The sequence below is a fragment of the Sminthopsis crassicaudata genome, chromosome 2 (genome assembly GCF_048593235.1).
Source record: "Sminthopsis crassicaudata isolate SCR6 chromosome 2, ASM4859323v1, whole genome shotgun sequence".
Lineage (NCBI taxonomy): Eukaryota > Metazoa > Chordata > Mammalia > Dasyuromorphia > Dasyuridae > Sminthopsis > Sminthopsis crassicaudata.
The window spans coordinates 508,575,542-508,599,399 of NC_133618.1; the positions used below are offsets into that span (position 1 = coordinate 508,575,542).

The following is a 23,858-nucleotide window of genomic DNA, read 5'->3' on the forward strand; positions in this document are numbered from 1 at the left end:
TTTGTCCCTCATCTTTCATCCCTCATCTTTCATAACTCTTCCACACTACTGAAAGCAGTACAAAGGTCCACACACAATTGATCCTCATAAGACATTTCTGACAGTATGTATTTGTGCTCCTCCTTACAAAGCCCTTAGGCCTAGGGAAGCTCAGACCTCAACGGGCTGTTGCCCCTTGTACTAAGGGGCATGTTTGGCCAAGCAGTGATGTAACTGAAGAAATCTCAGGGGTCTCAGCCACACTTCCATGGCTATTTCTCTTCTGTCCTTCTTCCCCTTTATATTAGTACTGCTTCTCAGGAAAAGATCATAGGCGTTAGAGGCGGGAAAGGATCTTAGTGATCATCTACCACCTTAGAAATAAAGAGGAAAAGGTAGCAGTATTCTGTATCAGGCATTTTAGGATCAATCAGAGGATCAAAGGGGAATTCAAATCACTGTGTTCCTTCTCCAGGGGAATTTCCAAATCTTAGCAAGAGGTTTTGGATATTTGCTGTGGAATTGAAGGGAGGGGTGCTGATTAGAGGATGCCTTTTAAGTCACCCCTATATCAAATAGCATTCTCTCTTCCTTTCTTAGAATCTTCCCCCACTTGATCACTAACTTGAGTTCAGAATATATTTCAGGCCTTTTATGTGTCCAACACTGCACTCTGCTTTGGCCAGCACTTAGTCTTTCACTGCTTGTCTCTGTAGTTGTATTCCTTCCTGTTATCTCCCTGACTTTTAAATTCTCATAATCTCTCTGTGCCTAGATACTGATCCGGAATAGAGCTACTGATCTGGATGCTCGAATGCATGATGGAACCACTCCACTGATCCTGGCTGCTCGTTTGGCAGTGGAAGGCATGCTGGAGGATTTGATCAACTCCCATGCAGATGTCAATGCAGTTGATGATCTGGGTAGGTCTTCAGGGATGGTAGCTAGCTAGTGGTAGTAAGAAGAGAGCCATGAGGATGGGATGGGGGAGAAAATATCCTGTTTCTTAATAGTTGATTAAATATGCTTTGACCTTCTTGTTCCTTAGGCAAGTCTGCCCTGCACTGGGCTGCTGCAGTAAATAATGTGGATGCTGCTGTTGTACTGCTGAAAAACGGAGCAAATAAGGATATGCAGAACAACAAGGTAGACAAGAAACTGCACAGTTTCATGCATAATGACAACTTGGGGAGGGTGGAAGGGTGGGGAAGATAATTGCTATTTTAAAAGTTAAGTTTACCAAATAGTAGAGCTAGAAGACTTCATGATACATGCAAAGGGCACTAGATTATGAATCACAGCGACCTGGATTTGAATCTTACCTGCTGTTAGCTATCATGGGAACTTAGGCAAGTCACTTAACCCCGAGCCTCAGTTTCCTTAAATGTAAAATCAAGATAACAATATCTGAAGTGCTTACTTCACAGGCTTACTGTGGGTATGAAATGGGATCATTTAGGGAAAGATGTAAGCAAACTTTAAAGAATATACACAGAGAGAGCAAATTACATGAAGAATATCTCCTTTAATATCATATATACTGTATAAAGAATATATATATTATTACAAACTCTGTAACCTTGATTACACCATTTAATGTCTTTGGACTAGACGATTTCTTAAGATCTCATGTAGGAGTAAATCCTCTGTCAGTCCTCAGATTCAGCCCTCTGTCTATCTTTCTTGAAGATCCCTAGAGATGAAAATCACAAACAGTATTTCTTAGTCTTGCCTTCTCATGTTCACTTCTCCTGCTCAGAGAGGTTGCTTGGCCTCATTTCACTCATCCTTCTTTCTCTTTTTTGTATATTTGAAGATACTGGTGAAGTTGTGCCCTTCGGCTTTTTCTTCCCCAGACAGCCTCAGTTCCCTTTAAGGAACACCTGCCCTCTAGGTATCAAGATTAGTGAGTGTTGCCTTGAAGCATCAAGAAAAGGATAAGGAATCATACATAGGCATTTGTGTTTAGGCCAGATGTACTGCTTCTTCCTTACTCTGAAATAAGTTAAATGATAAATATGGAAATATGTTTGTAAGAACTATACATATTTAACCTATATCAGATTGCTTGCTGTCTTGAGGTGGGGAGGGAGAAGAGAGAAGTTGAAAAAACAAAGTTTTACAAAAAACTATATTGAAAACTATCTTTACATTGAATTTGGAAAAAAATACTATTAATATTTTTTTAATTTAAATTAAGTAAATGAGAGTAAAAATATGGCAGGAAGGACTTATCTCCAAGTCATTTAGGTGGAAAATATTAACAACAGTCTGATTTGATTCAGTTTCATCCTTTACAAGGTCTTTCTCAGAGGAGGCGCAGGGGAAGCAGAAAAAGGAAAAGGGTTTGGAGTCAAAGGGTTTGGCTGTGTTCCATATGAAAATCTCAGCCTGTTTCTTCCTCTGTAAAATAAAGGGGTTGTACTGTTGGCCTCCAAGGTCCATTCGTGTGGTAAATCCTGTGAACCTATGAGTTCTGACTAAGTTTTGAGTAAGCACGTGGTTTCCTTATCACTCTGGGAGGACAGAATGTCTTCTTTCTCTTTTGATCCTCTCAACTCAGAAAAGCAGCACTGTTAGCTCCTTTATGTATATAAGGGAATGGAAAACCATCTGCCCAGCTTTATCCTGCTCAGTCTATTGTCTGGAGAAGGGATCTAGATATAATAATAGGAATCATCATCCAAGAAATCAAGTAATTACTAAATTTGGTTTGGGAATGCATTGATTCTTGCTTTAGAACCTTTTAACTTCCTTCCCAATTTTGATACAGCTAATATATAGTTAGTTTTTCTTCTATGAGCTTATGTATCCCACTGAATGACAAAGAGGACCAAAATGTTCACTTTTGGATAAAATGTAATAGGAAATGTAGGCAATGTGATGTAGTAGAGAAAACACTGGATTTAGAGGGATACCTGGGTAACAACGGGCCTCTTATATCCACTTATCACTGCCACTCTCTAGACCTGAGTAATTCATTTGTAAAATGAACTTTAAAATGTTCTTCCAACTCTAAAATGCTATGAACTAAGGCTCATCATTTCAGATCATTCTGGATGATGTTTAAATTCAGTTAGGGCACTGCAGAACCCTTTTCTCCCTCTCTCCTAAATAATTGTTTGTTCTGTCTCTCTTCAGGAAGAAACGCCTCTGTTCCTCGCAGCCAGAGAAGGGAGTTATGAGACTGCCAAAGTTCTGCTGGACCACTTTGCAAATCGAGACATAACCGACCACATGGATCGGCTGCCTCGAGATATTGCTCAGGAGCGGATGCACCACGACATTGTGCGGCTTCTGGACGAATACAATCTGGTGCGCAGCCCTCCATTGCACAACGGGCCCTTGGGGGCGCCCACCTTGTCCCCTCCACTCTGCTCCCCTAACAGTTACATTGGCAACCTGAAGCCGGCTGTTCAGGGCAAGAAGGCCCGGAAACCCAGCACTAAGGGACTCAGCTGTAATGGCAAGGATGCCAAAGACATCAAGGCCCGCAGGAAAAAGTCTCAGGATGGGAAGGGCTGCCTTCTAGACAGTTCCAGTGTGCTGTCCCCCGTAGACTCCCTCGAGTCTCCCCATGGCTACCTGTCGGATGTGGCATCTCCGCCGCTCATGACTTCCCCCTTCCAGCAGTCCCCGTCCATGCCCTTGAACCACCTTCCCGGCATGCCTGACGCCCACCTGAGCATCAACCACCTGAACATGGCTGGGAAGCCGGACATGGCCGCTCTGGGCAGTGCCAGCCGCTTGGGCTTTGAGGCGGTCCCTCCCCGCCTGTCCCACCTGCCTGTGGCCTCCAGCCCCAGCACGGTGATGAGCAGCAGCGGGTCCATGAGCTTTGCAGTCGGCGGAGCCGCCGGCCTGAATGGGCAATGTGAGTGGCTCTCACGACTCCAGAACGGGATGGTCCAAAACCAGTATAATCCATTGAGGGGAAACATGCCCGCTGGGCCCTTAAATCCACCTGCCCAGGGCCTCCAGCACAACATCTTGGGGCCGCTCCACAATGGCCTTTCCTCCACTACCCTGTCTCAGATGATGACCTACCAGGGCCTGCCTAACACACGGCTGGCCACCCAGCCCCATATGATGCAGGCCCAACAGTTACAGCAGATGCAGCCTCAGCAAAGCTTGCAGCAGCCACAGCAGCAGCAGCAACAACAGCAGCAGCAGCAGCAGCAGCAGCAGCAGCAGCAGCACAACACAAGCTCCGCCCCAAATGGCCACATTGGCCAGAGTTTCCTTGGCAGTGAGTTGAACCAACAGGATGTACAACAGTTAGGGAGCAGTAGCATGGCTGTCCACACCATTCTGCCACAGGAGACCCAGATCCTGCCATCTTCCCTCTCTCAGCCCATGACCACTACTCAGTTCTTGACACCGCCATCGCAGCACAGTTACTCTTCCCCCATGGACAACACACCCAGTCACCAGCTGCAAGTTCCTGACCATCCCTTCTTGACCCCCTCTCCTGAGTCTCCGGACCAGTGGTCCAGCTCTTCTCCTCATTCCAACATCTCTGACTGGTCGGAAGGAATATCGAGTCCACCTACAAGTATGCAGTCACAGATAGCACACATTCCAGATGCTTTTAAGTGAACACATGGCGTCTAACCACAAAACTTGATATTTTTTCTTTCCTAAGAACCGCAAGAGGAAAGAATATATTTGAGAATGGCATATGCTGTGACTTGACTGAAGGATTCATTTTCTTTTCTTTTTTTATATGTTTTTATACAAAATTTTAATTTTTTTTTTAGTATTTATTTATGTACTTTTTATTTTACATGAAAACACTGCCTTTTTATTTATATGTTCTATGTAGGGCTCAAGGCAAAATTGTTTTGAGACAAAACTAGCTGTTTAGAAAAATGATTTTCTTTAATATGATGATTTTTGTGTGTTTGTAAAGATAAGCAAAGATTCATGATTTAGAAATTGCATTTATTTATTGATAATCTTTCCAAATCCAGAGATAAATGATAGGGAGAGGGGAAAGAGTTATTTTTAAACCAGCTATGCAGAAAAATTCCCAAAAAACTGCAGTTTTTCCCTTGCCCCATCCCTTACCTGCCAGTACCACCCATTGCCTTATTCATCTTACTCCTAATATTTTGTCCAGTGGACTGACATCTGTCTCTGCTAGCAGAAGTTGTAAAATGCAAATTTTCAAGAAAACCTAAAAGAAGAGAAAAAAAAAAAATGGAAAGAGACTTTGAGGCCTTTAGTAGAACTCCTTTATTAATTTGCATGTCTGATTTTAATATGAATTTGAGGTATCTTAAAATGGAATATTTCTTTTGAAATGTACTTAAAATGTTTCCTTGTAGATGGATACATTTTATGGTACCAATCATGAATCTTTGTTTACAATTTCAGTATTATGTAGTTTCAGGTTCTTCTTTCAAAAAAAAAAAAGGTTTTGGGTTTTTTTGTTTTTATTTAAACACTGTTATGAGCAATCAGGCTTGCAGACCTCTTGCTCATCATTAAGGTAATAAAATTCACACCTTAGATGCCACCTGTTTAGAACAAAAAAAAAAAAAAAAAAAAAAGGAAAAAAAAGAAAACAGGATGGTGCAAGGCATCAGCAGAGGAAAAGAAACACCTCACCTTTAATGTCTTTTTTTCCAGGTTCAGCATATAACTGATTGAGCAAGTTCTGGGATTGGGGTTTGGTATACCACACCTTGATTTTCTGCTCCTATTTTTTATAGGAAGTTTTCCAGGACATTTTCGCTACCTGCATAAAGGTTTTTTGGTGGTCTTTTTTTTTTTTTTTTTTTTTTTTAAACAAATTCATTATACAAGTCTAGGTTCTGTGCTTTAGTCCTACTCAGACATTCATTCCTTTCAGCTTTGGGATGTGGGATGTTTGTGGGAAGCTGAAGTTGTATCTCGTTTGGGGTGTGCACTGAGGCCTCTGGTCCTAAGGACCAGAATGGGAAATGCACCTGAGGACTTGAGTAATGAAGTTGTTTTAAATGTAATGTCGGCCATTGGACCCTCTCTGTTCAAAGTGGTGTATCTCAGTTATGAGGTGACATGTGCTTGAGTGTGAGGGGAGGCAAAAATTTGAGCAACCTTGTAATCTAATGTACAAGCCTATGGCAAATTAAATGTTTGTAAATAAATTTTTTAAAGGTGGATTTTGTTTCAAAAATCTAAATGAACAAGTTTTAAATATTTCATGCCAATTAGAGATGTCAGAATATTGCTCTGCCTGCAACTGAAGAATTGTCTGGATGTGCAGAGATATATAATATATATATTTGTTAACTAAGAAAAGAACTCTCCTACATTGTGGATATTAGGCCAAATTATGTTTTTTTCAAGACTGCACCTTCCCAAGTGATGTTGTGGCATCCCTAATGTGCATGACCAAACATCATATGATGTTGATTCTTTTGATGTTTTATAAACTAGATTGTAGTTTACAGAAGAGAAGAAACCTTTTAATAAAGTTGTCTACATGGAAAATTGTAGATTACAAAAAATTATGTACTTTTTGTTTTGTTTTTGTTAACTGATTTGCAATAAATGATTCTGTCAACTAGATTTTACTAAATCTGGGTATGGTGATTGGTGCTCTTTTTTCCTCTGTTCCCTAAATTTTTTTTTTTTCGATTTTAAAGAAATGAGCAGAATTTTCTCTAATAGAAACAGATGGCTGAAAGGACAATGGGAATCTTCTCAAGTTAGAACCATGAAACAGTTTTCCCAAAGCAAGAAAGATTAGAGTGGAAATGGAAATTAAGGTTATCACCTTTCTCCAGAAATTTTGGGAAATTTCAGAACAAATTAGAATGTGTGTTTGGAGATTTAGTCATCAAGATCAGGAAACCCAGAAGTAAACTCCTGACTGCCATTTTGAGACTTCTTAGAGTCAAGTCAGCATAGAAATTCTTCCTATATGATTACATATTTTATCATTCTCCACTTAGATGTAAGATCCTTCAGGGTATGGCCATATCTTGATCATTTGTATCCCCCACACAATTATAAGGCAGAAAACCATTCCATCTAGCCAAATCTCCAGCCTCCTACTACGAGTGGAGAAATACCACCACTGAGCACCACCCTTCCAGGGGATAAGAGAAAGGTCATTTCATAGACTAGCCTGTTCATGTGCCTTGGGGGAAGGGAATTAACACATTCCTTCTCACTTGGATTGCCTCTGCCTAAGGCCCTAAAAGTATTATACCTTGATTCCAAACCTCTATGAATCTACTTAATCTCATTCCTAAAGGTTGAAACTATTGCAAGTCATACCCTTCTTATCTCTAGGGTTCCAATATTACAATAGCCATAAAGCCCTGTTTCTGAACTCCTATACCTGATGTTATTCCATTCCCTCAAACAACCCAGTTGACCTCCCTTATGTCCTACTCTAAAGCTATATACTACTTCCTCTGTGTCCTCTGCCTGCTCTACAGGCAGCAAACTCTCCTTCATCTTAAATCTTTTCCCACCCCTCCCATCTTCTGTTTCCCAAGGAGTCCTTGATAACAGCTTCCCAGTCTTCCCTTTATTGGCATTGGCTTTACTCATATTGGTCAAGATCAGATAGTTGCTATTCCCAGTTTTTTCTTCTTAATAAACTACTTTTTGAAGTTCATTCAATCTATTTATCATCCAATCAAAATTTTCATACCTGTTGACTACCAACTTCTAAAATATTCCCCTTCTTTCTTTCTTTCTTGAGTTCAATACTTGGCTCATGCCAACGCCTTCCTCAGCTGCTAGTTCTAGTATTCCCCCAAATACCCTAACCTCGTAGTTCCCCAACTTATTCACTCCACCTTATGTCCTTTTCCATCCCACCTCATACTCACATAAATATGGTTATAATCTTGATCTTGCCATCACTCACAAATGCAGTACTTCAATATTCAGGAATCACCAAGTTCCCTTATCTGATCAAAATCAATGTACCTCTTTTAAACCTTGACCTCCAATTCTTCAGGCCCTCAGTTCTTAGACAATCATCACTGCATTAGATACATTCTCCTCCCTTCTTTATTTTGACCTCTTTTCTTCTTCTAGAGTCTTTTTCCCTTTATCATCTTGCTCATCTTTCCCTACCAAGCTTCTGCCTCAAATCACTCCACTTTTGCTGTTGAATGAGGTTAGAGATATCTCATAATGGCACATACATCTCATTAATTAACCCAATATCTCACTCACCAATTTTTGTTCATCCCTCCCAAGCTTCCTTTGGCTCCTCCTCTCTTTACACTCATAGTTGAGAACATTTCTTCATATTTTACTGGAAAAAAAAAATTATGGTCATTTGCCAAGAGGTTCCTCTTCTCGCTTCACCCAGATGCCTTCTGCTGCTTCTTCATACATCTCATACAATGTATTAAGTGATACTTCTTGCTGAGGCAAATCCTTGTATATGTCAAAATAAGTCCATTCTGTCTCATCTTCAACAGAACACCCACTTTATCCTCTCTATTCTCACTTACCTTTAATCTCTCCCTATCTACTGCAGTTGCAGTTTCTACAAACATGCCCACATCTACCTATCCTCAAAAAAGCTTCCCTGATCTATCCTTACATCTATACTTACATCTATTACAACTTTCTGTCTGTCAATCAAAACTCCCTCCCTTTTGTGGCTAAATGTCGTTAGGAAGCATCTTTTCCTCTCTCAACTTCCTAGAATCTAGTTTCTGATCTCATCATTCAACCAAAACTACTTTCTTCAAAGTTATTTCCTGAAGTACAAGCATGACTATATTACCCTCTTCTCCCCCTTCCAAACAATAAAAACACCAGTGGCTCCCTGTAATACCTCCAAGGCCAAATACAAACTCTTTTGTTTGGCATTAAAAGTCCTCCATAATCTGCACTCCTGCCTTTGCATTCCTTGCTTTCCCCCTTACCCCTCCGTCCACATCTCAATCTTTCTGTGTACTCTAAAATCCAGTGACACTGGCCTTCCTGCTTTTGTTTGAACAAGACACTTCATCTTCAGACTCAGGGCATTTTCATTGGCTGTCCCCCAAGCCTGGAATGTCCTCCTTCATCTCTGCCTCCTGACCTCCCTGGCTTCCTTCAAGTCCTAATTAGAATCCTACTTTTCCTAAGAAGCCTCTTCTGATCCTCCTTCTAGTGCCTTCCCTCTGTTGATTATTTCCCATTTATCTTGCAGATAACTTGTTTGTATGTATTTGCATGCTATTCCACCATTAGACTATGAATTTCTTGAGAGCAAAGACTGATTTTACCATTCTTTATGTTCCCAGCATTTACCACAGTGCCTAGCACATAATAGGTCTTTAGCAAATATTTACTGATGGACTGAATCTAAATATACATACTTTTTGATCCAGCAGTATGTCACTGGGGATTTCAAATCCTTTGAGCTCAATTTAAGTGATATATTATGATCCCAATCCCATGGGGGAGGAGATGAGGGTCTTTCCTAACAGGGAAATTCATTAACAATCCCAGAAGGGACACCTAAAGTAGAAAAGGACTAGATTGATTTAAGCAAAGATTTGACACAACAGTAACACCAAAACCAAATTGAGAACACCACAGAATCTCTAATGTAATTATATCCACAACATTTATTATGTGTCTACTATGTATATGCCAGACACTGTGCTAGATCTTATGCATACAAGGACAAGTGAAATAATCCCATTCCTCAAGGAATTTATTGAGTAAAATATTTATCCAACAAAGTATTTATGATCAAGGCAGTGAAGTTTTTGGAGTGCTTTTCCTATTCATTTCCAATCCTCAACCTTGGATTTAGCTCCACCATTTCCTTTCTCCATTTCTGCTCCTGTGCTGCTAAACACAACCATGGAATTTGTAATTTACTACAAATCTCTTTTCTTCTCAATCTAGAATAATCTTCTCTAATCTCAACTGGGCACTCATTACTTCATGGAAATCTTTGTACTTCTCTTTGATGGAGTCTGGAACTCTTTCACAGCATCAGTACCAAACTTCATGAATCACTTTTTTTTTAGTATTTTATTTTTCCAAATACATACAAAGATAGTTTTCAACATTTGCCTTTGCAAAATACTGTATTTCAAAGTTTTTCTCCCTCCTTCCCTTTCCAAGACAGCAAGCAATGTGATATACATTAAACATGAGTAATTCTTGTAAACATATTTCTATATTTGTTATGCTGCACAAGAAAAATCAGATTAAAAGGGGAAAAAAGCCACTACAAAAAGGGATGCTACAAACATTTTTGCACATATGGGTCCCTTTCCCTTTTTTATGATCTCTTTGGGATACAGAACTAGTAGAGATACTGCTGGATCAAAAGGTATGTACAGCTTTATATCCTTTGGGCATAGTTCTAAATTGTTCTCCAGAATGGCTGGATCAGTTCAGAACTCCACCAACAATGCCTTAGTGTTCCAGTTTTCCCACATTTCCTCCAATATTTATTCTTATCTTTTCCTATCATCTTATCTAATCTGGGAGGTGTGAAGTGGTACCTCATAGTTGTCTTAATTTGCATTTTGCTAATCAACAGTGTTGAATAACTTTTTCTAAACTTTGTGTCACCAAACTATTCCTTCCATATCCCTTTCAGCAAAGGTATTCACCTCATATTTCACTAAGAAAATTGAGACTTTATAAGCTTCCTCTTTTTACCAGCTTTATCTTTCAGATCCTTTCATCATTTCCCATTTTCTCCTCTTTTCCAGACTCCAACAAAGACATGAATCATTTCTTTGCCAACACCAGTTTATACCCATAATCCCATTCTCTCCTCTCCAATATGTAGCTTGCCCCTTCATTTATTCTTTAGTCTCTCTTTAGCCATTGGTTCCACCTGGCTGCCTACAACACCTATCTTAAGATCTCCCCATCTTAAAAAAATTGTCACTTTGCCCACAAGCTATTATCCTGTTTCTTCAGGCACTCCAAATTTCCTTTATAAAAAAAAAGGGTGGAACATTGCCTCAAAGTGATTGTAGAGCAGCAGAAATAAACAAAAGTAGGGATGTAAAGCAGTTGTTTTCCTAAGACAACCTGAGAAGACCCCAGGAAAAATGATTTCCAGAGCTAGAGATTGACTTGATGAATAAGCCCTGGGGAAAGCTAGGTTGGGAGGCAACCTCAACTTCAGGAACTTTCACAGATAATGCTGAACTGAGGAGAAGACTGAAAAACCTTTCATATTGAGGGGGGAGGGGGAGCAGTCAAGGAGCTCTTGGAGGCTGGGGGAAGGAAATGGGATTGGGGGTGGGTCATGATGTAAAGTATACACCAGCTCCCATGGAAGCTTAAGGGATTTTTGACTGAAAGCAGTGGAACTTTCCAAGATAAGATCACTTAGAGGTATGGTGTGATACAGTAGAAAATACATTGGCTTTGGGGTCAAAAGACCCCACATTTGGTGCACAGAATACATTCAGTTTCCAGTTTCTTGTCTGGCAAATTTTTTCTTAGGGAACTCATTTATGACTTGTTCAGCTTCTTTTTCTAAAATGGAATTATTTAGGTACTGTGTTTTCTCTTCTGTTAATCTGAGCAATTTATATTATTGTAAATATTAATTTATTTCACTAAAAATTATCAATTTTATTGGCATATAATTGGACTCCTACAAATTGCTTTAATTTTACCCTTATTGGTGGTGCATTTACCCTTTTCATTTTGATTTTGGCTCACTTCCCTTTCTATTCACAGGCTAAATCCCTTATGCTTGGAATACTCTCCTTCCTCATTTCTCACTTAGGTAATGTCTAACTCCATTTCAAGGTTCAGGTCATCTACAATTACCTTCACTAATATCCCCCAATTTATTTTACATGTCTTTTTTTTTTTTTTTTTTTTTGCATTTTTCTCATCTCTTTATTTTGTAATTGGGGATATTCTTCTTTACACAATTTCACACAACTTTATACAACATAACTTCTTTTTTCCCTCTTTTTTGTTTTTGCTTCTTTATTTTTTTTTCATTAAAGCTTTTTATTTTTAAAATATATACATGGATAATTTTCAACATTCACCCCTTCAAAACTCTGTGTTCTAAATTTTTCCCTTCCTTCTCTTCACCCAGTCGGCAAGTGATCCAATATATATTTAACATGTGCAGTTCCTCTATACATATTTCCACAAATATGCTGCCCAAGAAAAATTAGATTAAAAAAAAAGTGAGAAAAATAAATTGCAAGCAAACAACAACAAAAAGAGTGAAAACACTAATGTTGCAACCGACATTCAATTCCCATTGTCCTCTCTCTAGGTGCTATTGTTTATGTCTTTTGCATTTGCTCATCCTTGTATATGTTGTTTCCTCTATCTTCAGAAGAAAGCAAGCTTCTTGAAGGCAAAGACTTTACTTTTTTATCTTTGTATCCTCAGGACCTAGCACTGTTGCCTGGCATAGTCTGTATTGACCATCGTATGCCTGTTGAATTTAATTAAGTCATACTTGGTTCTAAGGAAGAGAGCATGATCCCATGCATTGAAGGCTAATCTTGAAGTCCAAGAAGCTCTGGCTTTAAATCTTGATTATGACATATACTGGTTGTGACCTGGGGCAAATCACTGAATCTCTCAGTGCTCTAGGAATCTCTAAGAGTCTAAGATGCAAAGAAGAAGGCTGCCTTGGCATTGGTAGTAGAGATTGTTTTGTCACTTAGAAGTTCCCTAAAATATGTTTAAAAGAACTGTATATGCTTAACCTATATCAGATTGCTTGCTGTCTAGGGGAAGGAGATGGGGGAAGAGAGGAGAAAAAAATGTGGAACACAAGGTTTTACAAGGGTGATGTTGAAAACTCTTTGCATGTATTTGGGAAAATAAAATATCAAAAATTAACGAGTTGCAAAAAAAAAAAAAAGTTCCCATACAAATGAAATCACTTCTAGATGCCTCATTTTAGGAAGGGACATTGTGAAGCTGGAGAATATAGAGATCAGTGACCAGAGAAGCAAAAAGTCTCAAGCTCTTAACTCACATTTAAATTCGTTGAAAGTACCAGAGATAGAAAATACTTAGTGGATATACTTCATGTGTTCAAGTATTTGAAAGTCATGTGGAAGAAGAATTTGGCTTTTTCTCTCTTGCCTCAGAGGGCAGAGCTGAGAAGAAATAGATGGAGAATGCAAAGAGACTGATTGAAATTTGATGAAAAAAATTTTTTTCCTAATTATTAGAGCTATCTAAATAAGCATAATGTGTTTCCTCAGGGAGGTCATGGACTCCCCTCCCCCCCAGCCTAGAAATATTCAAACAATGGCTCTCTGGCCACTTTGGTGGTTATGTTATAGAAGGGATTCTTGGTCAGATGTGACTTGGATTAGATGAATTCCAATATCCCTTCCAAATCTCAGATTCTAAGAAGCAGCCTGTGTCAGTCATATCCGCTCAAGGGACACTGAGATAAAAGAAGTGGTTGTGATTCCAGCCACTTTTCAGGAACATCTCTCAGAAGGAAAGATAAAAGACTTTAGAAAAGTGATTTGTCACTGGATCCAATCCAAGCTTTCATCACATTCTGTTTCCTCATTCAGGGAGGAAGAGACTGGAAGATCATCTCCTGGAGAATGGGGATTCTCATTCCATTTTCTGGATGGAAAGTGTTTATTATTGTAAAATCATAAAGAAGAAAAGACCTGGACATACTTTCCTTCCTCCTTCCTATCTTCTCTCCCCCATCTTAATAGTTCCCCCTTTTGTTTTCAAAGAGGATTTCACTTTCAAACCATTTGCAAAGTGTTCATTTATTTGGTTACCAAGAGACTTCTTCATTAACTCTTCTCTACCCTATTTGGATAGCTTTGGCTAAACTGCTCTCTCAGAACATTGAACACAGAACAGCAAGATTATACAGTGATCAATTCTGAGGATGTGTCTCCTTTCATCAGCAAGGTGATTCAGGTCATTTCCTTTGGTCTTGTAATGAAGAGAGCCATCTTCATCCAGAGAGAGGACTGTGGGGACTGAATATGGATCACAACAAAGTATTTTCACTTTTTTGTTGTTATTTACTTGCATTTTGTTTTCTTTCTCCTTTTTAAATTTTTGATCTATTTTTCTTGTGCAGCATGATGATTGTGGAAATATATATAGAAGAACTGCACATGTTTAATTTATAATGCCATCTTGGGGAGGGGGTTGGGGAAAGAAAGGAAATAAAATTTGAAACACAAGATTTTGCAAGGGTCAATGTTGAAAATTGTTTATGTATGCGTTTTTGAAAATAAAAAGCTTTTTAAAAAAGATAACAAAAAAAGAAACTGCTCTCAGTTCTGAAAATATACTCTGAATTCTCCTGCTTCTGTGTCTTTGCTCGAACTGTTGTTCCCTAAAGTTCTTCTCTGTCAAATTTTTATCAGTTTTCTAAAATATAACTGAAACAATAAATTGATGAAGCCTCTCTCCTCTTCCACTAACATTTCATATCACTTTGTTTTATACCTCTGATGTCTTTACCACATGATTTTGTATATTACTATTACCTATGTTTCTCTTTGGGGATTTTGTTGTCGTTCTTGTTTGGAAGTTTTTTTTTTTTTTTTTTTGTTTTTGATATTCTTCTCTATCCTTATCTTATGATATTAACATAGAATTCTGTAAAGAAAAGGACCTACATTGGTCTTACCTAAACTCTGTATTTCCAAAGCTGACTTAAAAGCATGTGGTTGTTCAGCATTGGGCTGATGTGAGTTGGAAAAACTGTTTTGGAAGGAATGAGATTCCTTAAAAGCCTATAGACTTTCATCTTCTGCTTCTAAAAACTATGATATTAGCAACAGATATGTTCACACCCTTCCCAATCTATTTTGGGAGATCAAAAAGCTGCTGGCTAGTTCTGCTAAACCCTGGTACTACTTGGGCAAAAAGCCAGTTACTTTAAAAAGCAAAACAAAATTGTAGGTGGATTTTATTTCATAAATTGGTTATGTTCCTGAAAATTGATGTGAGGAGAATTTTTAGAAATAAAATTGTGTTTCATGTGAGTAAGTAGAGATTTCTGTTTTAGAGAAATTCTTTTACAAAGAGAAAATCACTTTTTACTATCCCAAATTATTATTTGTGAAAATCTGGATTTTTACATCTGAAGTTAGTTCAAAGTTGAAAGACCTTTGCCTGGTTTTGTGAATAAAGCAAATGATATCAGTTTTGTTTTCTGTCTATATGCACTTTCAAACCTGGACGGTCTCCTTATTCCAACTTAGATAGGACTCCTTTCTCTTTTTTGTCTATACTGCTTCATTTGGTGATCTCATTAGCTTTCATGTATTTAATTACCATCTTTATGCTGAAGATTCTCAAATCTAACTATCTTGCCTAAACTCCTATGCTGACCTTGAATCTTCCATCTCTGTTTGGAAAAAGCCATCTCTGACTGGATTCCAATATTAATCTTAAACTCAAAAGATCCAAAGTTGAATTCATCTTTTCCTCCTAACCCTTTCTCCCTCAATTTAGGTGTGATCCTCAACTCCTCATTATCTCTCAACATCCATATATAATCTGTAGCCAAGGCCTATTGATTTCAACTTTATATCTTTTGACTATGCCCCCTTCTCTTCTCTGATACTGCCCACACTCTGGTACAGGTCCTCTCCATCTTACACCTGAACTATTGCCATAGCATAGGTATAGAACATCTACCAGTTAGCTACCAAAATGATTTTCCTAAAGTGCAGGTCTAATCAAGTTGTTTCCTAATTCCCTCCCTATAGCTTCTAGGACCAAATATAAAATCTACTTAGCATTCAAAGCCCTAGGTTATGATAACCTAGCAGCATTTTTTCTCCTCACCTTTTATGTTCTCATACTTTACTCCCTGTCATATCAATCCAGTGACGATGTCCTCCTTGCTCTTCCACAAATAAGACATTCCAGGTATTTTCACAGGTTAACCCCCAACCCTGAAAAACAATCCCTGCCTACTGGCTTCTCTAGCTAAGACCAGGTAAAATCTCATCTTCTTTTTTTTTTTATTTTATTATAGCTTTTTAGTTACAAAAACACATATGCATGGGTAATTTTTCAGCATTGACAATTGCAAAACCTTTTGCTCCAATTTTTCCCTTCCTTCCCTCCATCTTCTCCCTCAGATGAAAGGTAAACAAATACACGTTAAATATGTTAAAGTATATGTTAAATACAATATATGTATACATATCCATAAAGTTGTTTTGCTGCACAAGAAGAATCGGACTTTGAAATAATGTACAATTAACCTGTGAAGGGAATCAATAATGCAAGTGGACAAAAACAGAGGTATTGGAAATGCTATATAGTGGTTCACTCATTTCCCAGAGTTCTTTCACTGAGTATAACTGGTTCAGTTCATTACTGCTCTATTGGAACTGATTTGGTTCATCTCATTGTTAAAGAGAACCACGTCCACTAGTCTCTCCAGGCCTTTCTGAAATCCTCCTGCTGGTTATTTCTTACAGAACAATAATATTCCATATTCATATACTACAATTTGTTCAGCCATTCTCCAATTGATGGGCATCTACTCAAGTTTCCAGTTTCTGGCCACTACAAAGAGAGCTGTCACAAACATTTTAACATTTTTGCACATACAGGTCCCTTTCCCTTCTTTAAGATCTCTTTGGGATATAAACCCTGTAGTAACACTGCTGGATCAAAGGGTATGGACAGTTTGATAACTTTTTGAGCAGAGTTCCAAATCACTCTCTGGAATGGTTGTATGTATTCACAATTCCACCAACTATGTATCAGTGTCCCAGTTTTCCCACAAAATCTCATCTTCTACAAAAAGTATTTCCTAACCTCTCTTAATTCTGGTGCCTTTCCTCCTTTAATTAATTCCTATTTATTATTTTTATGATTGATTTGTATATATTTGTTTACTTGTTGTCTTCTTCATTAGATTGTGAGTTCCTTGAGGGCAGAAACTATCTTTTTTGCCTCTTTTTGTATTCCTAGCACTTAGTACAATACCTGGCACATAGTAAGTATTTAATAAATATTTATTGGCTGAAAGACTGGTATTCCAGAATTAAACAAAACAAATACCCCCAAAAAAACCCCAAAACTATTGTTTTTCTACTTTGCTAAGGTTTTATTTTAAAATTCTGAATTTTTACAAAGCTTCCAATTCCAATTTAACAAATGTTGACCTAATAGATGACAGGCACTATGACAGGCATTAGCAGAAACCTCAAGGAACTTTACTTCATTCGGAGGTAACTGCATGGATAAGTAAATGTGAAATACATGAAAAGTAAATACAAAGTAGTTATTTTTAAAATTTGTTATTTATTATTTGTTATTTATTAATATACAATTAACTTTTGTTTTACAGTTTCTTTTTTAAAATAATGTCTTACTTTTTCTAGGTACATGTAACTACAATTTTTAACATTCATTTTTAAAAAAAAAAATTTTAATTCCAAATTTTCTCTCTCCTCTCCTACCCTCTTCCCTTTTTAAAGCAGTAAACATTCTAAAATGATGAAGCATTTCCATATCAGTCATGTTAATAAAAGTAATTTTTAAAAAGAAGGAAGAACACTAACTACTGAAGGGGATTAAGAAAGGCCTACAATAAGAGGTGATACAAGCTAAGCCTTGAAATAAGGTAGGGGTTGTCTATATAAGCTAAATAAGTGGTTGCTGAGAATTTGTTACTAGAAGTTTGGTGTCTAGAATTAGGGAGGTCAGAATCACACCCTCATTTACCCACCTCAGACAATGGCTAAAAATGATGTTCACTCCAGGGTGCTACATTTCAAGAGGAACATTGATAAATCATAGGACTTATCAATACCATGTGGTATATATATATATATATCCCCCCCCCAAATTTGTTAAAGACAGACAGGATTCAATTGAATAAAAATAGTTGTAGTAGTACTTTTTATTATAAATTAGAATCAAAGTGGGATGACCATCAGATGGAGAATGGTTAAACTGGAACATATATAACATTATTGTGCTCGTAAAAAATCACAACTGAGGCAGGTAGGTATGGCAGGAGGTAACACTGTGTTAAACTTGGAATCATTTCAAATCCTGCCTTAAACCTGTGTAACTCTGGGCAAGTTATTTGACCCTTCTAAACTTCAGTTTCCTCACCTATAAAAAGTCGGGGCTTAAAAATGTTTGTGGCAGCTCTTTTTGTTGTAGCTAGAAACTGGAAGATGAATGGATGTCCATCAGTTGGAGAATGGTTGGGTAAATTGTGGTATATGAAGGTTATGGAATATTATTGCTCGGTAAGAAATGACCAGCAGGAGGAATACAGAGAGGGTTGGAGAGACTTAAATCAACTGATGCTGAGTGAAATGAGCAGAACCAGAAGATCACTGTATACTTCAACAACAATACTGTATGAGGATGTATTCTGATGGAAGTGGAAATCTTCAACATAAAGAAGATCCAACTCACTTCCAGTTGATCAATGATGGACAGAGGTAGATACACCCAGAGAAGAAACACTGGGAGGGGAATGTAAATTGTTAGCACTAATATCTGTCTGCCCAGGTTGCATGTACCTTCGGATTCTAATGTTTATTGTGCAACAAGAAAATGATATTCACACACATGTATTGTACTTAGACTATATTGTAACACATGTAAAATGTATGGTATTGCCTGTCGTCGGGGGGAGGGAATAGAGGGAGGGGGGGTAATTTGGAAAAATGAATACAAGGGATAATATTATAAAATATATATATATATATAAAAAAAAAAAAAGTCGGGGCTTAGAATCAATGGCCTCCCAAGTCCTTTATAGTTCTAAACCTATGATTCTGTTAAATATGAATAAGGAGAAACATGTAAAAACATATGTGAACTGATATGGAGTGAAATAAGCAGAACTAAAAGAATAATTTATAGATAACCACTATAATATTTTTTAAAATGACTTTAGAACACTGAACAATTCAATGGCAAACTATTTTAGAGTCTTATTTTAGAAGACTAATGATGAAGCATGTTTCCTGTCTTATGGCTCAGAGGTGATTATAAGTAGAGGTGTTGAATGAGATGTTAATTAATCCACTGTGTTCAGCACTGAAGACACAAGGAGAAAGAATGCAATAGTTCCTATTCACAGAATAAACTTGTATTCTAATGGGGAGACAATTACATATAGAAAGTACACAAGTTAAAAGTATAGAAAATATGTAAGTATAAATGTATGCACAAAGTAGTTCAGCACCAGTTAGTTTGGAAAGTAAGATAGTAGCATTTGGAGAGATTAGAAAAGGCATCTTGCAGAAGTTGGTGCTTGAGCTGCATCTTAAAAGAAGGTAGATTCTATAAAGCATAATTAAGAAAGGAGGACATGGTAGACATCTTGAGGCAACTGGTGCAAAGGCACAGATGGGAGACCATGTCATGTGAGGAACAGAGAGAAAGCCAACCATGGCTGATTTATTGATTTGTTTTGCTTGACTATATTTATTTGTCATAAAGGAAATGGAAATGGAAGAGATATGCTGAGGTCATGGGAAATGACAGATTAAAAGAAAAGAAAAAATCATCAATAAAACATTAAAAATAAAGAAGAAAAAAGGTATTCAAAAGGAAGCACAAGGCAATTCTGTTACTAACTTGCATATGCCCTTAAAGACAAAGTATATCATAGTAGTCACAGTTTCATATTCAATGTTGTTTTGTTCTTTATATACTGGGATGTTTATTGTTGTTGACAATTAAGTTCATAGTAAAAATTAAGTTAAAAAAGATTAGTGAAGGGATTTAAGATACATACATATATATATTACAATCTGTCCTCTTAAGAGGTTTAAATCTGTATCAGACATTTAATAGCTGTTATGTACTTAAGATTTTAAAGTACTGTCCTAGTACAGAATGATTGTCTTGAACTATCATGTAGAAGAAACTTATATTTTGTGTGATTCTATTGGAACCAGAAAGTGAAATGCTTGCTAATAGCTTATTTATATGTCAGCTCTATAGGATTTGGGATTTCAGGATTTATACTTCGAACTTCTGATTCCAAGTTTTCTCTATTACACTATGGTTACTCTCTTTCCTGTGGATGTTACAGAAAAAGAGTTGGCAGCTCCACACATGATAAAAATCAGGATTATCTAGACACCTTTGCTCCTTAAGGAAGTCTGTTTCAGCTATAGGTTGCAGGATCTGTCTCCGAGGAATGATAGAGAGGGGATTCTTAAGTGGGAAGAAAGAATATATTTTCTCTTAGGATCCACTCCCAATTCTATGACCATGTGGAGAAGGAAACCGGTTTCCTGACTCACTGCAGTCAGAGGAAGATTCGTCAGTGTTGAAAGTTCTGGCAAGGTTTTGCTTCTCCCTGCTGGCAGACTGCTGCCACTGCAGTGTTTTTTCTCTAATGAAGTTATGACTTTTTTTTTTTTTTCATTTGTTTGCTACAAATTTTTTTCCCCCCCAGTGGTATTTTATTTTTCCAAACACATGTAAAAATAGTTTTCAACATTCATTTTTGCAAGATTTTGTGTTCTAAATTTTTTTCTCCTCTCTCCTTTACCTCCCTCTACTCCAAGAGTGCAAGCAATCGGATATCAGTTTATACATGCGTCATTCTTTTTCCTTATTTGTCATGTTGTGCAAGAAAAATGAGGTCAAAAGGGAAAAAAAACCACAAGAAATAAAAAGAAAAATAACCTAAAACAGTGAAAATTCTATGTTTTGATGCACATTAAGTCTCCAGAGTTCTCTCTTTTCTGGATATTGATGGCATTTTCCATTCCAAGTTATAACAGAATGCTAAATTATAGGGTTCTGACTAGTTACACAACCCTATAGGTTCATTAACAAATTTGCCTTTTAATTTTCATAGTGATCTGAGATTTTTGTCTGTATAAAAATCATTTTGTTATGTTTGCACAAAAACTCATTTTAAAAAGACTTTTGAAAAAGTCAGAATCTTATATTGCTTAATTGATAAAGGGGGGGGGGAGAAGCAAATTCTGGTGATAATTAATTTTCCACAGTGCTTGGTTTAGAATATATCTATAGAACAGGTAACCTCAAATCTATTAATCTACAGAAACCCAAGCATTCTTATATCCATGATAGAAAAATAATAGAAATTAAACATCTACTCATGTCCATAAAAAATTTTGAGAGTTATCAACTTAAAGGCCATCAAGGAATTTTCAGAATTGAACTCTGATAATAAAATGTTCCAGGCCATGTAGATATGAATAAAAGCTCCTAAATATAAGAGCCATTAAGATGGAAGAGCACAATATTACTTACACATCAATACTTAAAAACATTATCCTAGGAGATGACTTTCTAATTGATGTTCATGGCTCAGAGGAATTTCTAAATATCAGAGCTGGAAGGAAACTTTAAAAAGCATCAATTGTAAAGCATTACTACAGGAATTGTGAATTAATCCAACCATTCTGGAGAGCAATTTAGAATTATGCATACCCTTTGAATCAGCAGTGTCACTACTAGGTCTGTATCCCAAAAGAGATTATAAAAGAGGGAAAAGGACCTACATATGCAAAAATATTTGTAGTGGCTCTTTTTGAAGTGGCAAAGAATTGGAAATTGAATAGATGTCTATCAATTGGGGAATGGCTGAATAAGTTTTGGTACACAACTGTAATGGAATATTATTGTCCTATAAGATATTACAAGCAGGCTGATTTCAGAAAAGCCTGGAAAGATTTACATGAACTGATGCTGAGTGATGGTAGTAGAACCTAGAGAACATTGTAAACAGTAACACAAGCTTATGTGATAATCAACTATGATAAACTTAGCTCTTCTCAGTAATTCAGTGATCCAAGACAATTCCAATAGACTTGGAATGGAAAATGCCATTCAAATCCAGAGATAGAACTATGGAAACTGAACATAGATCAAAGCATAGTATTTTCACATTTTTTGTTTGTTTGTTTACTTATTTTACCTAGTATCTGTCTACTTTTACACATACAGTCTCCCTAACTAGAGAGAGAGTCAAGGCAGATATGTGCTGGTAAAAGTCTAATAATGAGCTGGCTCCAACATATCATTGGTGTTTATTGAGCAGGGACAGTTTCATTTTAATTTTGTATCCTCAGGGCTTAACACCTTCTAGGAGCTTTAATAAGTAAGTATCCTGGGTGATTGAAAACTAACTTCACAGAAGTCTATGTCCTGTTTTCCCAATTTTTTGATGGAACGGACCCAGTCTTAGGAATCTTTGGATGCCTCACAAAGTCTAGGCAATAGAAAGTATGCTTTTTAATTTTTTCCTTATGTAAACTACAAATTTTGCAAGGGTAAAGAGCTACCCCCAGTTTCTCAAATTCTTAAAGCAAAGGAATGATGGGGCCAAAAGTACTAGGCAATCTATGACTGATGCAGGTCTTCTCATATGCAACTGAATTACTAAAAATCTTAGATACTCTTCCAAGATTTGGAATACTTAATTTACAGCTGAAAGCGTATTACCCTAACAATTTAGAGTTCCATTTATTAGGTTACAAATTTCAAATTAGCTGAAGTCTAAATGGGGCACATGGAATGAAAGAGGTTTTTTGTTTTTGTTTGTTTTTGTTTGTTTTTGACTAATGTGAAAATGATCTAGAGAAGTACAGAAAATTATCTGTCTTATCTGGTAACTCTCTCTGAGAGTAGGTAGACTTATGATTAGGGCTTCAGGTGAGTTGAAATGGTTCTGGCTAAGAGTATGTACAAGCTACATCTAAATTCTGATTAGTGATCACTCCATTACCTAAAGTTAAGGAGAAGAAAACTTTCAACCAAAGGTAACATAATTTGCAAGTGTTAATAGTTTACCAGATTCAGACAAGAGTCATAATCAGTTTTTTATCAGTTTTGGGAGACAAACATGTCAAATCTGGGGGACACATGGCTATTGCAAAACTGTACACACCTGCTTACTGTATTACAGAAAATGCTAAAACAAAATAGAGAAGCCCATCCTTAGTTAACATGTTCCCTAGAGCTCCACTCGAGTTCAAGGACCATATTGTGAAAATTATTTCCCCAGAGTTATGAAAATTGAATTAGAGAAATATAAAGAAATGAAACAAATTAGAAAAATAAAATTGAACAAGGATATAAAAGAATAATATAAAGACAATGTAATCGGGGTAGAAGATTCAGACTTAAATAGAAAAAGTGAATATAATCCAAAAGGATATTTAGAATAAGAAACTATTGTGAGATATAAGTAGAGGTAGAGAACTACTTACATGTGTATGGGCAGAAGAGGAAACAAACTCATTTGGGGGAATTAGAGTCTTCACATAGGATAGTACTCAGCCAATGGGGAATCAGGGGAAGGATTGAACTATGTACAAATAAAGTGTACATCAAAGATGGTGTAATGATATAATGGGGGTAGAGGGAAGATTCACACTGATTTGAGATTATGCACTCCTGATAGGTTGTCACCTCTGGCTCTCAGTCAATGAGCCATCAAGAGAAGGACTTAATTTTCGAATATAAAAAAAGACAAGTATTGATTCCAAGCATTCCTATTCGATAGGATACCCATCTCTGCAGTTGTGTAATTAAAGATTTTTAACTCAACCCTAGTAAGTTCAATGGAGTTATTTTTTACAATATAGAAAAGTATAAGGTGTTGTCCAAATCCTGTGAGGTAGGTGCCCATTTTACAGATAAGAGAATTGAGGTAAACTGAAGTTAAGTGACTTGCTGAGTCTGGATTTGAACTTAGATCCTCTTGCCTCTAGACCTGACACTCCATTATCCTACCTAGCTTCCTCTAAATTTAGTCCAACTTCTTTCATTTTAAAAGGAAGAAACTGAGACTTAGTAAATAAATCTGATCTGCCCGAAGTTACCCAAGCAGTAAATCATAGAGCTAGATTTCAAACCCATGTCTTTTGATACCAAATCCAGTAACCATGCTTTATTTTTCCCACATCCAAGATAAGACACTG

General features: G+C 37.1%; 1 protein-coding gene and 1 long non-coding RNA gene across 4 annotated transcripts in view; one reads left to right on the top strand and one right to left on the bottom strand.

The window, feature by feature from the left end:
* The window catches only part of NOTCH1 (notch receptor 1), a 72,058-nt gene extending 66,509 nt beyond the window's left edge, over positions 1 to 5,549 (top strand). For both annotated transcript variants that reach the window (XM_074294085.1, XM_074294086.1), the window contains exons 32-34: positions 755 to 902; positions 1,028 to 1,125; positions 3,121 to 5,549. In XM_074294085.1, the coding sequence (XP_074150186.1) occupies positions 755 to 902; positions 1,028 to 1,125; positions 3,121 to 4,578 (1,704 nt within the window). In that variant the 3' untranslated portion in view covers positions 4,579 to 5,549. The remainder of the gene's footprint in view (positions 1 to 754; positions 903 to 1,027; positions 1,126 to 3,120) is intronic.
* Positions 1,553 to 23,858, bottom strand: part of LOC141557831 (uncharacterized) — a 39,657-nt gene continuing 17,351 nt past the window's right edge. The window contains exon 3 of one of the 2 annotated variants that reach the window (XR_012486907.1): positions 1,553 to 1,672. This is a non-coding gene — a long non-coding RNA (uncharacterized LOC141557831). Of the gene's footprint in view, positions 1,673 to 7,723; positions 8,249 to 23,858 lie in introns of those variants that run through there. The other variant, XR_012486906.1, reaches the window with a different exon arrangement.